General features: G+C 32.3%; 1 protein-coding gene across 1 annotated transcript in view; it reads left to right on the forward strand.

The window, feature by feature from the left end:
- The window catches only part of scn5lab (sodium channel, voltage gated, type V-like, alpha b), a 215,579-nt gene that overhangs the window by 187,076 nt on the left and 12,272 nt on the right, over positions 1 to 16,231 (forward strand). The window contains exons 19-20 of the mRNA XM_056450963.1: positions 2,921 to 3,094; positions 9,036 to 9,158. Coding sequence (XP_056306938.1) covers positions 2,921 to 3,094; positions 9,036 to 9,158 — 297 coding nt within the window. The remainder of the gene's footprint in view (positions 1 to 2,920; positions 3,095 to 9,035; positions 9,159 to 16,231) is intronic.

The following is a 16,231-nucleotide window of genomic DNA, read 5'->3' on the forward strand; positions in this document are numbered from 1 at the left end:
ACATTATCATTTACAATCTTTTGTAATATTATAATACCAATTCTGATCAATTTAATGCATCCTTGTTTTTTGTTTTCTGATATATAGAAAAAAGGCTAAATAAAATAATACTTCTAATATGATAGTTAATATCTAAGACTGCATTTACACTGCATCGTTGAAGTGACTTGATTCCGATGTTGTTCTCCCGTGTGGCACAGATGGGATTCGGCCCATGTACGTGTAAGCAGAAAAAAAAAAATCACATGGATTCCCATTTACTCAAATCAGATTCAGACCTTGTTCATATGTGGAAATTTATCCAATATGAATCAGATCTGTGTCCTCGTGTCTGCAGTGTAAGCAGGTAGATCGGATTTTCATCCGTCAATGCGAGTCGCGCATCATTAAAAACCATAGCGAATGATGTCAAGTCTGATGTTTTCATTTCAGAACAGACTTCAGCAGAGTCCCAAACCTTACTCCCTTAAATCTCACACACGAGGACTAAAAAAACCTTTATACTGCCATGTAGCACAAACATTTCAGCATGTTAACGAGAGCAATATCCGCCACGTAACCAACATAAACTAATATAAATCTGTTGCATACATCACTTGCATAAATCACGCCATGAACATTGCATTAAGATGCCTACTGGTTAAAAAAAAAAGCCTAGGTTAAAGACGACGGCCAAATGAGAACTTTTCTGTCAGAAACTGTAGTAAAACAAAAAGAACAAAGAAATGAAACCCTGAAAACAGATTGAATAGAGCGCTCTTTTATTATCAGGTGTCAGTCACCGCCTGCTTGTTTTTTCCTGGTCATTGCACCTTTGCCGTGTGCTGTGTAAATGCAGACGATCGGATATGAGTCACTTCTAAAAGATGATGTAAGCAGGTCATCAAACTAATCGGAGACAGTCACAAAATCGGAATTGACCATCAAGATCTGCAGTGTAAATGCAGCTTGATGATAAAAATATTAATGATACAATGACTTTATCCAAAATAACTATTCTACTTTTATTTGCTCATGTTTTATACAGGTAAAGATAAGAATCTTTATTCTCTGTCTACAAACATACAGCAACATTATGGATTTTATGAGTTATGAACACACCATGATTTACATATCTATTAGTAAGTAGTTAGTAGTTCATTTCAAAGACTTTTTATTTTTACCCCATAAAAAGGGGTGAAGTCAGTCATTCAACGGTTTAAACATGGTAACCTTGTGTTATTCATAATAACATTGAACATATTTCACATAAGAATTTGTTGATTTAGCTGGAGTATGTTTAGTAGTATTTTGTTTGACAAGCTAAAGTGCAACTAAAAGTGTTAAATATAAAATCTTTATTATTATTATTACTACTAATGAAATACTAAAATCTTTAACTAGAAATATACTTGCATTTGTCATAATCATTTTAAATGTAGACATTTCTTAATTTTGAGAGTGCGTTTCTGTGATTAAAACAATATTTTGTCTATATAGTTTTTTAGTTAGTTACATATTTTGTTTTCAATGTTGACTGAAAAAAAAAAGTAAAATAAATACAAATATTAAAAAACAAAGCATGAAAATCTTTGCATTAAAACAAAATGGAAAATTACTGTTTATTTTAATGTTGACATGAAAACATTGTTTATGTTTAATTTGTGTCCCTTGATGTAATAAAATACTGAGCAAAAGTTAATAATGCAAGATTATATGGACATTTAATTATTTATTTATTTATTTATTTATAATATTAATAATAATGAATAACTGTATTTTTATTTTTGCATCATCAATTTACATTTATTAAATTTGTAACTTTGTTTTTTATATTTATGTTTATATATTTTGAAATCAGTGTTTATATTCAAGAATCAAAAAATTATATATATATATATATCTTTAATTTTATATATTGTTAATACAATACTACTATATTATTTATGTATTTTCTTCATTTTCTTTTTGGCTTAGTCCCTTTATTAATCCGGGGTTGCCACAGTGGAATGAACCGCCAACTTATCCAACACATGTTTTACGCAGCGGATGCCCTTCCAACCCATCTCTGGGAAAATTATATATATATATATATACAGTTGAAGTCAGAATTAATAGCCCCCCTTTAATTTTTCTCTTCTTTTTAAAATATTTCCCAAATGATGTTTAACAGAGCAGTATTTCCTCTAATATTTTTTCTTCTGGAGAAAGTCTTATTTGTTTTATTTCGGCTAGAATAAAAGCAGTTTTTACATTTTTTTAAAGCCCATTTTAAGGTCAATATTATTAGCGCCTTTAAGCTATATATGTTTTTCAATAGTCTACAGAACAAACAATCGTTATACAATAACTTGCCTAATTACCCTAACCTGCCTAGTTACCCTAATTAACCTAGTTAAGCCTTTAAATGTCACTTTAAGCTGTATAGAAGTGTCTTGAAGAATATCTAGTCTAATATTATTTACTGTCATCATGACAAAGAGAAAATAAATCAGTTATTAGAGATGAGTTATTAAAACTATTATGATTAGAAATGTGTTGAGAAATCTGCTCTCTGCTAAACAGAAATTGGGGGAGAAAATAAACAGGGGGGCTAATAATTCTGACTTCGACTATATATATATATATATATATATATATATATATATATATATATATATATATATATATATATATATATATATATATATATAATACTATTGTTAAATATAAAATCTGTAATAAAATAGTGTTTTTGTAATAGTAATATTTAAATCAGACAATGTCTATAATAACAAACATTCTGTCTGTCTGTCTGTCTGTCTGTGCGTGTGTGCTTGCTTGCATGTGTGTGTGTGTGTGTGTGTGTGTGTGTCTGTCTGTATGTATATCTATCTGTCTGTTTCTGTGTGTGCGTGTGTGTGTTTGTCTCTTTGTCCGTCTGTCTGTGTGTGTCTCGCAGGCGTTTGAGGACATCTACATAGACCAGAGGAAGGTGGTGAAGGTGATTCTGGAGTACGCAGACAAGATCTTCACCTACATCTTCATTCTGGAGATGAGCTTAAAGTGGATCGCCTACGGTTTCCGCAAATACTTCACCAACTACTGGTGCTGGCTGGACTTCCTCATCGTGGACGTGAGTCTAACACACACTCCATAATACATCAGCAATAATTACTGCCTTACAGGTTTCTGAGAGCTGCAGATTCAAAACACCTTGGCTTCCACACAGTTCCATCATGTTGTCCCAATATAAATTGATTAAAGTAATTTAATTGTTTTTGCAATTTAAGTAGATAGAACATAAAACAATTAAGTTGTAACTAAAAAAACTCAAGAAATGTGCTTATTGAGGGTATTTAAATAAGTAGTTTGAGCTAGGTGGGTCAGTTGGCGTTTCCCTGTGGAGTTTGCATGTTCTCCCCGTATTGGCGTAGGTTTCCTGCGGGTGCTCCGGTTTCCCCCACAATGACATGCGCTATAGGGGAATTGATGAACTAAATTGACTGTAGTGTGTGAGAATGAGTGTATATGGGTGTTTCCCAGTACTGGGTTGCAGTTGGAAAGGCATCCGCTGTGTAATACATATGCTGGAATAGTTGGTGGTTCATGTCACCGTGGTGCTCCCTGACAAATAAGGGACAAAGCTGAAGGAAAATGAGTTTGAACAGGTAACATATTTTGAGTGTGCTTCTGCCTCTGCTTTTATGGAACATATTAGTATTTGGGGAGATTCTTGAACAATATTCATGTAAAATGACAAATATTTGGCGTGTAATCAAACATCTAATTAATAATTGAATGTTTATTAAAACATATTTAAGTTTACAGTACTTTGAAACTGCTGTAAAGTTTTTATCAGTATGAAATGTGTTCCTGTAGTCTTTTTTTGGTTTTGTCTCAAACAATTACAAAGAAGCAGTTATTAAAACAGGAATTTAAACAAGATATTTCATTTAAAAAAAGGAAATGTGTGTTAAATGCAGTCCAACAATCTTTGTTTACAACACAGAAAAACAAGCTTTTAAATAATAAATGTTCTGTTTAGGTTCATATTACGTTCACATTAATACGTTCACATAAGACTTTAATATTTAAAGTCCAAAGACGCAACATTTTTTTGATTGTCAGAAATTGAATAAGATTTATAAACGTAATAATAATAATAATAACAATTATAATAATAATCAAACTAAATACGAAAACTTTAACTAATATCATAATTTGAATTCAAATAATGTAAATATTTTGTCATTTCCTTTTGATTAAATTGTTTGTCAATTTTTATTGAGATTTTTTCCCCTAGATTACATTTCTCCTTGTTGAACTATACTTTATATATACAAAATAACTACAACTAAACAAGAATTAATAATAATAATAATAATAATAATAATAATAATAATAATGGGGGCGATGCAGTGGCGCAGTAGGTAGTGCTGTCGCCTCACAGCAAGAAGGTCGCCAGTTTGAGCATCGGCTGGGTCAGTTGGCGTTTCTGTGTGGAGTTTGAATGTTCTCCCTGTGTTCGCATGGGTTTCCCCCGGGTGCTCCGGTTTCCCCCACAGTCCAAAGACATGCGGTACAGGTGAATTGGGTAGGCTAAATTGTCCATAGTGTATGAGTGTGTATGGATGTTTCCCAAAGATGGGTTGCGGCTGGAAGGGCATCCGCTCCATAAAACATGTGCTGGATAAGTTGGCGGTTCATTCTGCTGTGGCGACCCCGGATTAATAAAGGGACTAAGCTGAAAATAAAATGAATGATTAGATTAGATTAGATTAGATTAGATTCAATGAATGATAATAATAATAATTAAACTTGCTTACTCCCAGTTCCATATATATCGAAGTTGATATTTAGCTGCACCATGTTGGTGTTTAGTAACATCTAGTTTTTATGAGGTGGGTTGTTAGTCCAACACTCAACCCCCAACCTGAAGGGCCAGGACATACACACATACACTACAGACAATTTAGCTTACCCAATTCCCCTATAGCGCATGTGTTTGGACTGTGGAGGAAACCGGAGCACTGGAGGAAACACACGCCAACACGAGGAGAACATGCAAACTCTCACTCTCAGAAATAAAGGTACGCAAAGGTACACATTTGTACTTCAACAGTCTCTCACCGTTCACTCTCATCTTGTACTTGAATTGGTACCTCAAAAGTATGTATTAGTACCTAAAATATTTAAGAGGAACACTTTTGTTCCTTTTAAGTACTAATAAGTACCTTTGAGGAAACAAAATAGACCTTTTAGGTACAAATTTGTACCTTTTGAAAAGGTACCACCCGGTTGACACATCGCCAATAATAATGTCGCCAATAATAATGTTAAACAAAATTTTAAACAAACATTTAACTAGGTTGATTTATTTAGTTATATCATTCATTTATTCATTCATTTTCTTTTCGGCTTAGTCCCTTTATTAATCTGAGGTCGCCACAGTGGAATGAACCGCCAACTTATCCAGCATATGTTTTACGCAGCGGATGCCCTTCCAGCTGCAACCCATCTCTGGGAAACATCCATTCACACTCATTCACACTCATACATATCACATGTCTTTGGACTGTGGGGAAACCAGGCTCGAATCAGCAACCTTCTTGCTGTCAGGCGACAGCGCTACCTACTGCGCCACTGCGTTACCCTTAGTTATGTCATATTTAAGTATAAATATTTGTAATTCTTTACTAAAATTGTAATTCTTGCAACTAAAATTGCAATTTAAATGAATAAGGTGAACGCAAATATGTGTGTTGATAAGTGTCTAGTGAACCAATGAATGAGCTCAAACAGAACCAATCTACGGCTCTCAGTCAACCTGCAGGGATTCTTACTCTCTGTGTTATTGTTCATCAGTGAATGTGAAACTGAACTTGTGATGTGAAAGGTTGTGTGTGTGTGGGGGGGGGGGGGGGGGGGTTATTTCATGTTTAAGATCTGAATCCACACACTGTCCATGGAGGGTCAGAGAGCTCAAAAACATCTTCACTTGTGTTCTGAAGATGAATGAAGGTCTTACTGGTTTGAAAAGACATGGGATAATTGATATTGTCCTTTTACAAATTGCAATAACAATATCAGAAAGGCTTTATTGGTAAACTGAAATGTGTGCTGTGAATTCCAGGAGCTTATTTGAATGTTGAAAGGGTTAAAATATGGCTTTTTATGTTCTGATTAATTGCTAAAGCTTTTATCACAATATGTGTTACCACAATATTTACATAAGCTGCAAAAAAGATCACCTGTATTTGTGTCCATCTGTACTCCCATGCTCACGCTGGCCTGAAAAGGAGGTGTGTTAAAGTTATAGTTCACCCAATAATTACAGTTTACTCTGCCTCAAGTGGTTTTAAACCTTGATGAGTTTCTTTCTTCTGTTGAACACAGACAAATAAACCTGTAACCATTGACTTCCATAGTAGGAAAAGCAAATAATATGGAAGTCAATGGTTACAGGTTTTCAGCATTCTTCAGAATATTTATTTTTTGTGTGTTTAACCAAAGAAAGAAACTAATAAAGGGTTAAACATGAGTAAAGGGTGAATAAATGATGACACAATTTTCTTTTTTGGATGGACTATTACTTTAAGGCACATCGTTGGCTTTGCTATTTTGAGGAAACTGAAATAAACCACACCACTGACCAACTAAAAGCTGCTCTATAGACAATGACACAGGTTGTTGTTGTTATTAATATTGAAGGAGCATGTTAGTTTAATATATAAGCAGGTCCAGAATGCATGTTAACGTTGTGTATTACACACACTGCGATGCACAGCAGCACATAAATATGTTTAAATATGAAATATTAAAGCATTGAATTGTTAAATATTAGCATTTTCTACTTAAATATGTTTATTTTCTATTTATAATCCAGCTCATTCTTTAGATGGTCTTTAATCTCACACATGAGCAGATCCGTTCCTCACTAGTGAAGCATTCAGTTTTATTGTTTACAAAGTTTGTCATGTAAATAGTGAATTTAACTTGCTTAAATGGAATTGGAGATGAGACTTAAGATGAGATTAAGCATGCTATCCTAAAAACATACGCAGAAATCATTAAGAAAATAATGATGACCCTGTTAGACCATGCTCTGGGTGCACTGATTATTTTCCCCATCCTTAAAATAGCAAAAGCGGATTCAGACACATCCTAAGTGCAGCTGTGCCTTGAGTTTTGGATATGTCTTAGCAGTGCCGTGCACAGACTCTTAAATGGGCAGGTGGTCATTTATGCTAAGTGAGGCGGTGGTGACGGTCGTGTGAGTCTCGGTAAGTTGGAGGGAGGTGGGGTAGAGGTTTGGGGGGAGGTAGGTCGCAGTAATAACGCTGGTTATAGCGATGGATTTGGGGGTTGCCAATGAGGGCAGAGGGGCAGTGGCTATAGCCACCGGGCCACCCCCCTGTGCACGACCCTGTGTGTTTGCAGAAGTGTTTTTTGTTTTATTTTCCTGTTGTTGTCAATGGACGTGCCGCATTTTTTAAGCGCTGGTTTTTATGCTCACTGCTGAGCACTCAAGAGTTTTTTAAACACTTTAAAGTTGGAGAATCGCTCACGATGCTTTGTTTTTAAAACGGCACTCACATTTCTGCAGAGCAAAAAACACTTCGGTGAACATGTCCCCTTAAACAATGCACTTAAACTATTAAAACAGAGACCTTTAGCTCATCCGTCAACATGATTTCTGCAGGAGTCCTGTAGGATGAAATAAAGACCAGACCTCTCATGATTCCACAATCAATCCTGGCGCATCAAACTACACCTTTGTTTGTTGTGAATACGAGCCCTCTAGTGGAGAAAACGACATGCTGTATCTTCAACACTAGAATCACCACGGGGTCAATTTGACCTGTCTCTGTTTTTCACATGTACATAGCAGATCTTCAGTGAAACATTCAATCCTTCCAGTCATTTACTTTTACTAAAGTTGCCTCATTTTTCTTACGGGTTTTATAATACCACACAAAAAACAGGCATTTATTTCTATACGCAGCAGCGTGGGTCAGGTTTACTCGCTATATAATGCTTGTATTTATGCCTTGCTAGGCAACACCTTTCACTCACTGAATACTGGGTTATCATAAATGAATAAAGTCACAATGAGTTAAAGAAGGCGATTTGTAAAGGCATTAGAAGCGCAGAATGATGGAGAGTCTGATGGTGGGAAAATAAATGATGCATTCAATGATCAAATGTAGATGTTTTAGCCAACTCATGAGTATTGAAATGGTTTTGGCGCTGTTCTCTTATATAAACTATAAATGATAAGGCTTATCAAATGAATAATGGTGAAGCTGTGCATTTAAATTGGTCATCGCATCATACAAATGCAGTGTAGTAAACTATTATTGTTCATTATTGTCTATAGGCTATTTATTTATTGCAATTACGTCTTAATATATGATTAACAACATTTCATTATAATTTTGCACCAGCCAAATAAGGTGTTTGCCCTTAAAACTCTAAGCCTTATCTCTTAGGCTAGCATTCTGGAAGTGATTAGTGTTACAAAACGTCTAAATTAAACCACAGGATAAAAATAAACTGTAGTTGATGCCTCCATAATCATTTCAGAACTCTTGACACTTCAATGTTCAGTGAATTAATGTTATTTTTAGTCATTTCTGAACAGAATTTGTGTCTGGGTCAAATTTACACCCCCTGGCACTTCTAGTGTTAAAACAGGAGGGCAAAACAATTGAAAAAACGACTTGAAATCAGATGATGTGCACTTAATCAGCATTTGGCTTCGTGCAGGTGTCAGTGGTGGGTCTGGTGTCTCGAGTTCTCGGTTATGACCAAATCAACATTATGCGTGTGCTGCGGACGCTACGGGCTCTGCGGCCTCTCCGCGCTGTGTCTCGATTTGCCGGGATGAGGGTAAGAACCGGCAGCTGTGAGAAAAACACTCCCGGATCTCCGTCTGAACACTAATATCCTTCAGTCCCACAGGTCCAGAATCAGCAGCGTTTCTCTCCGCAGGTCCAGAAGTGTGTGTTTTTCCTCCGCAGAACACTCCGCTGTGATCTTAATCTCTAATGCTGCCTTTGTTTCTCGGATAGGTGTCTCTAGTAAGCCTGGTAGCAAACACACTGGGATACTCGGACTTTGCTGCTATCAAATCCCTGCGGACGCTCCGAGCCCTCAGGCCGCTCAGAGCCCTGTCCCGCTTTGAAGGCATGCGGGTAAGAGCCTCTAATCTCTGTCTGCTGATTCACCTCTGCTGTTTTAGGCCATTTCCACACGTACTGTACATGAGTCTTTTTATAAACAGGGTTTTCCCTGCTATGAAAAAATCTGTGCATAAAAAAATGCAAAAACGCACCGGAAGCTGCGAGACAGAATATTAAATGAACAGTGGGTCTGGCTTGTTTTTTCTACTGTCAAACCAACAGGCAGTGATAATGACAAGTAATTTTCAGAAAGTCTAGGTTTCAGTCACCTAACACTGCGATTTCATGTGGACACACAGTGAAACTGCATAGAAAAAAGTGTGGCGTTTATGTGGACAGGGCCTTACACACAATCTGGCAACCCAGGCTCATTGGAAATATGTGCTTTTTGCAAAACGTAAAATACGTTGCTTTGGGTATGTAAAATTGCAGCTCCTTATGATATGAAATTTGAAATACGTTACTTGTTTAGTTGACAAGTCATCATAAATGCATTAGAGGGCACCATCTACATATTTGTGAATCTGAAATACATTTCTTACAGTGTTTGTTTAACATTTTAAATGACAAATCCACTAGAGCAGTGTTTCCCAACCCTGTTCCTGAAGGCACACCAACAGTCCACATTTTCAACCTCTCCCTAATCAAACACACCTGAATCATATTATCATAACATCAGAAGAGACTCCAACACCTGAAGTTAATGGGTCAGAAAAGGGAGACATCCAAAATATGTACTGTTGGTGTGCCTCCAGGAACAAGGTTGGGAAACACTGCACTAGAGGACGCTGTCTCCATCTTTTCTTTTACGAACATTTTCTTCAAAAATAATCATTTATTTGTCAATAAAAAGATTAAATAATCCTTTATTCATCAATGAAATGTGCCTGTAAATATCATTAGTGTGAAAAGGAACAGAAGTTGGTACTGCCCCCTGGTGTTTAACTCAGAAACTGCAGTCAAACGTATGTTGCCTGAAGCACATATTTCCAATCAGTGTTCTGTAAATTGCTTTGATTACTTAGTTTTTGTCTTGTTTCTAGTCCAATTATTTACAATTTCAGGAACCAAGAAGCATTTTCTCGATAAGAAAAACATCTTTTTAGCAATAATAAGTCAAAATTAGGTGAGTTTTTCTTTAAAACAAGCAAAATAATCTGCAATCTGTCAATGGGGTAAACAAAATGAACTTGTCTTTGCTTTGAAATAAATAATTCTTTAGTTTGTTTCATGGAAAACACTTGTTTTTGACTTTTATTTCTAAAAATGAAACGATGTGTATTGCTTGTCTAGAAAATGCTTCTTGATTTAAGACTTTTTAGATATTTAGACTAGAAACAGGACAAAAACTCTCAGTAAGAAGAGCATCTAATGCAGATCTCTGAGGACACACACAAAAAACAATAGTCTCTTTTTAAACCAGGCTAAATGATCATACGTCTGGATAAGTCAATGTTTCAGATACAGTGCTTTAGCAGAGATTGTCCTATCAAAGAACTCTCATGTTTGAATAAAGGGTGAGACTTTTATGTTGATGGTCAGACTGAAAATTAAAACAAGTGGGATGGGACTTTTTCAATAGGTACACATTTGAACCTAAAGGGACCACACTGTAGTTTAATTCTCGCTGAATGTCTGTCATAATTTGACACAAACGCATTGACGTTTCAACCAAAATTCTATTAGATTAATAGTTAGAAAATATATATAAAATGAATAATAATAAATAATAATAACACAATAGTTTTTATTACATTATTACTGAAAATAATAATAATAATTTATTGTTAAAGTGCTAATACAACATCTGACTTTAAACTATGTGTTGATAACTAATAAGCAATAATAATAGGAGTTTAAGGAGAATTACTGTTAATAATTATAAACAATAACAAAGAGAATTTGGGAAAATGTGTTTAATTGTCGTTTTAATCATGCAAAAAAAGAAGAGGAAAGAATGTACGCAAAACAAAGACTTGCTTTACACCAAATATAATAATAATAATAATAATAATAATAATAATAATAATAATAATAATAATAATAATAATAATAAATAAAATAATAATAATAATAATAATAATAATAATAAATAATAATAATAATAATAATAATAATGATAATAATAATAATAATAATAATAATAATAATAATAATAATAAATAAAATAATAATAATAATAATAATAAAATAATAATAATAATAATAATAATAATGATAATAATAATAATAATAATAATAATAATAATAATAATAATAATAATAAAATAATAATAATAATAAAAATAATAATAATAATAATAATAATAATAATAATAATAATAATAATAATACTAATACTAATACTAATAATAATAAAAAATAATAATTAATAATAATAATAATAATAATAATAAAATAATAATACTAATACTAATAATAATAAAAAATAATAATTAATAATAATAATAATAATAATAAAATAATAATAATAATAATAATAATAATAATAATAATAATAATAAAATGATAATAATAATAAAAATAATAATAATAATAATAATAATAATAATACTAATACTAATAATAATAAAAAATAATAATTAATAATAATAATAATAATAAAAAAATAATAATAATAATAAAATAATAATAATAATACTAATAATAATAAAAAATAATAATTATTAATAGTAATAATAATAATAACAAATAATAATAATAATAATTAATAATAATAATAATAATAATAATATTTTTTTATTAGTCTGGCATTCTTATTTTATATAATTTCATATTATTTTGGAGTGATATGTGAGATGTTTTGGTCAGATTCTCCTGTAATGCAGATGTTTGTGTTTGTCTAACTGTCAGTCCTTCATGAATCCACTAACTCACAACTGAACTCCTGCAGTTTCCGCAGCGCTAGAGCTTGTTTTAATAACTTCTCGCTGCTCTTTTAATCAAATCTGATCCGTTTAATCTCCTTTAGACTCATTCTGACGAGTGACATCTCAGTTATTACTGGAAGAAACCGGAAATCTGTCCAAAGTGGGGATTATTCTGTCGTATAGTCGATGAAGTATAATGTGATTTAACACTGTGACATATTGAGGGGAATTACTAAAATTAAAAATAAAACATGTAGCTTAATGTGAATTTATTTGAATGAAAACCTGCATACTGTTTTAAGATTTTGAGTTGATTTAATATTTATTAATAGTATTTTAAAACAAAAACATTTTGCATTACACTAGTATGACAATACAATACATTAGACTTACAAATATAGCAATTTAAATGTATTATAATAAAATATTATTTAATAAGAGAGTATCTTTCTCTTAATAGTTAATATTACAATTAATAAAATGTTAAACAACATTTAAATGTAATATATTAAAGCTTTAAATGCAAAAAAAACCCAAAATATATGTTTTTAATCTCAGTCATGCACAAATAAAGGTTTCACCAATCTTAACCGTGGAGGGGGGGACTGTATTGATAGTCATATAAAGAAGCTCAGACCTAAATTGGGTTTTCTTTTTCGTATTAAGAAGTGTCTTCCTTTCAACGCAAGAAAAAAATACCCAAAGCTGTTTCCTCTCGGTGATGGATTATAGAGATGTAGTTTATGTGCATGCAAACCTGTCGTTATTAAAAAAGCTGGACAGTATACATCATGCTGCAGTATGATTTGTGATGAATGCATCTTCATGTGTCCATCGTTGCACTTTGTACAAAATAGTTGGATGGTTTTCCTTGCGCCAAAGGAGAAAAATGCATATACCTCTCTATTCTCCCCAAGGGCATTATTGGTTAAATTGCCATCTTATATTCGCAACCTTTAATCGTATTATGCTTGTAGTTATAGTACACAACATTCTTATAAATTACATATACAGTGCATACAGAAAGTATTTCAATGGAGTGGCTTCACAACATGTGTGAATGGGCTTGAGTGGCCCAGCCAGAGCCCAGAGCTAAATCCTATTGAACATCTCTGGAGAGATCTGAAAATGGCTGTACACTGTCGCTTCCCATCCCACCTGATAGATCTTGAGAGGTTCTGCAAAGAGTAATGGGCAAACATTACCAAAGACAGGTGTGCCAAGCTTGTGGCATTATATTCAAGAAGACTTGAGGCTGTAACCGCTGCCAAAGGCGCATCAACAAAGTATTGAGCAAAGGCTGTGAATACTGATGTGATTTTACAGCTTTTTAATTCTTAATAAATTTACAACAATTTCAAAAACTCTTCACATTGTCATTATGGGGGATTGTGTGTAGAATGTTGAGCAAATCAATCAATTTAATTCATTTTGGAAAAGGCTGGAACATAAACAAATGTGGAAAAAGTGAAGCGCAATCAATACTTTCCAGATGCACTGTAGCTGTTCCTAGAGTATGTAGAGTTTGGCAAAGCAGCGTTTCCTCATTTGGCCCTATACGCTGAAAAAAATGATGCCTGCAAAACTGTTGCAAACAATTTAATTGTGTTAAATTTAAACAAAAAAATTAAATTTAATAATGTTCAACTTAATTTGTTTGTTTAAATTCAGCCCAAATAAATTGTTTACAAGCCCTTAACGTAAAAAAATGTAGTAAATCCAAGGAATCATCTTTGAATATTTTTTTCAGTGTACATTATGGAATGAAATGCAGAGTGTTATCATGTTAGAAACAATTTCATCTGTAAATATTATTTTAAATCTTTCCTGAAAGAATCATGAGAATGTTTTAATTTTAATATGTGATGTTTATTATGTGTGTCTAATTGTGTATCTGAAACTTTTTGTGTTGCCATTTTGGCCAGGACCCCCTTGTAGAAGAGATGCATGTCTCAATGGGAAATTCCTAATAAAATAAAGGATAAATACAATAATAATAATAAAAATATGGATAAAATGAGATGTATAAATAAATAAAATATAAACTTTTATGCAAATATTACTTAATACAGAGACATTTTTATTAGGTGATATTATTTAAATGAGAGAAATCTATGTTAAATTAATAAATACATTTAATTTATTAAATTTAAAATATTCCATCATACATCAGAGTTTTCAATGATGGAAAATATAACATAATAAAATAAATCTGATATTTATGTATATAATTAAATGTAAATACAATTAAAATGTCACTTAGGAAACTGATATTTTTAATATGTTTTAGTGAAATTAAAAATAAACGTTTGTAATTACATAATAGATATATATATATATATATATATATATATATATATATATATATATATATATATATATATATATATATTGTGTAAATAAATAAATATATATAAAATACATGTATTTTTGTATATTATATATTTTTATTACCTTTAATTTAAAAATATAAAGACTTTTTTTCAAATATGTGTATTTATATACATTATATATGCGCAAAATATTATGTAAATACAAGCTTTTATTTTCAATGTGATACGATTTGTTATATTTATATACATTCGTTCACATGGATGGTATATATTTATAATCAAAATAAAATAAAACAAATTTCTCCATTTCAGAGCATCACAATTGTGAATTTTGACTTTTTCTCTGAATTCTGAGCAGGTCATGAGCTTTTATCACAGAGTCTCCAGATTGTGAGCAGCTGTTAGCGAAATCAGTGTTAAACGTCCAGTGTTATTGTCCTTCTCATCCACATGCATGTATTCATTTCTCCATTTGTGGTCAGTATTAAAGCGATGAGTAGATTATTAATCAGCAGATGATGAAGCTGCGCTGGGAAACACCATCAGTATTGCAGATAATTGAATGTCAAGAATGGGCTTTTAGCATGTGGCGGAACTGTCTGTGCTCTTCATCACTTACACACCCTATGTTTTCTTTATCTTCCTTACACACCCACACACACACACTCACTCACTCACACACTCACTGCTCTCACATATGAATGCAGAGCAGGAGTTGTTTATACTGCGCATGTCAGCCATTTAGTTGTTTATAAACACACACATGCATTATCAAAACATTAAAGTTCAATTTAAATTTGATTAAGGAGGAAATATAAAGTCTGTGGAACTCAAAATTTTAAATTTAAAAACTTAAAATTCCAAGAAATAAAGTAAAACTCGCAATTTGGAGATGTTGACTCAAAACTTCAAGGAACAAAGTCAGAGTCTGCAGAAATGAAGTTGTTATATGTAAACTCAGAACTCAGGAAAAAAAAGTCAAGATTGCAAGATGTGAACTAAAAATTTAGAGTCGGGTTTTCAAAGTAAAAAAAAATCAATTCTAAGCAGAAATATTTAGAAACTGTAAATTCTAAATAAAAAAGACAAAATTATGGGATGGAAACTTGAATTTCTGTGAAATAAAGTCTGAATTGTGAGATAGAAACTCAGAATTATCAGACATTAACTCAAAATGCCCAGATATTCTAAGAAATAAAGTTGTGCAATTCCAAGAAATTAGTTCAAAATTCGTAATTCCAGGGGAAAATATTCAGAAACTTAAAATTCTAATAATTTATTTAGAAAAATCTGAATTATAAGATTTAAACTAGACATGTTGTATGAAAAAGTCACAGCATTCGATGTCAAAATGATTAGCCTTTAATCCCATATCAGAAGTGCGTTTCCCTAAGCAATGAATAAAAAAATTCAGAATACCAAGGAAATACATTCAGAAACTCAATACTTTAAGGAAAAAAGACTGAACTGAGAAACAGACCCTCAAAATTCTCTTAACTCAAAGAAATAAATCATCCAGGAAATAAATCATCAATGTGTGAAGTTGGAATTCCAAGTAAAAAAAAAGTTTCTAGAAAAGTAATTAAAAACTCAAAATTGTAATGAAAAAGACAGAAATGAGCGAGGGAAAGTTATTATTGAGAAATGAAAAACTCTGAAATACAAGAATTACGTCAGAATTCTAATCAAATGTGCAATTGATTTCCTGGAAATAAGTTCAAAATTCCAAGATAGAAAATATTCAGAAACTCGTAATTCTAAGCAAAACTAAAATCTGAGTTGCGAGAGGGAAACTCTGAGAAAAATGTAAAATTGTGAGACATTGCCTAAAAATTCCAAGAAATAAATCAAAAATGTGAGTAAAAAAAGTCAGAATTTTAAG

This window comes from Danio aesculapii, chromosome 24 (genome assembly GCF_903798145.1).
Source record: "Danio aesculapii chromosome 24, fDanAes4.1, whole genome shotgun sequence".
In the NCBI taxonomy this organism is placed as follows: Eukaryota; Metazoa; Chordata; class Actinopteri; order Cypriniformes; family Danionidae; genus Danio; species Danio aesculapii.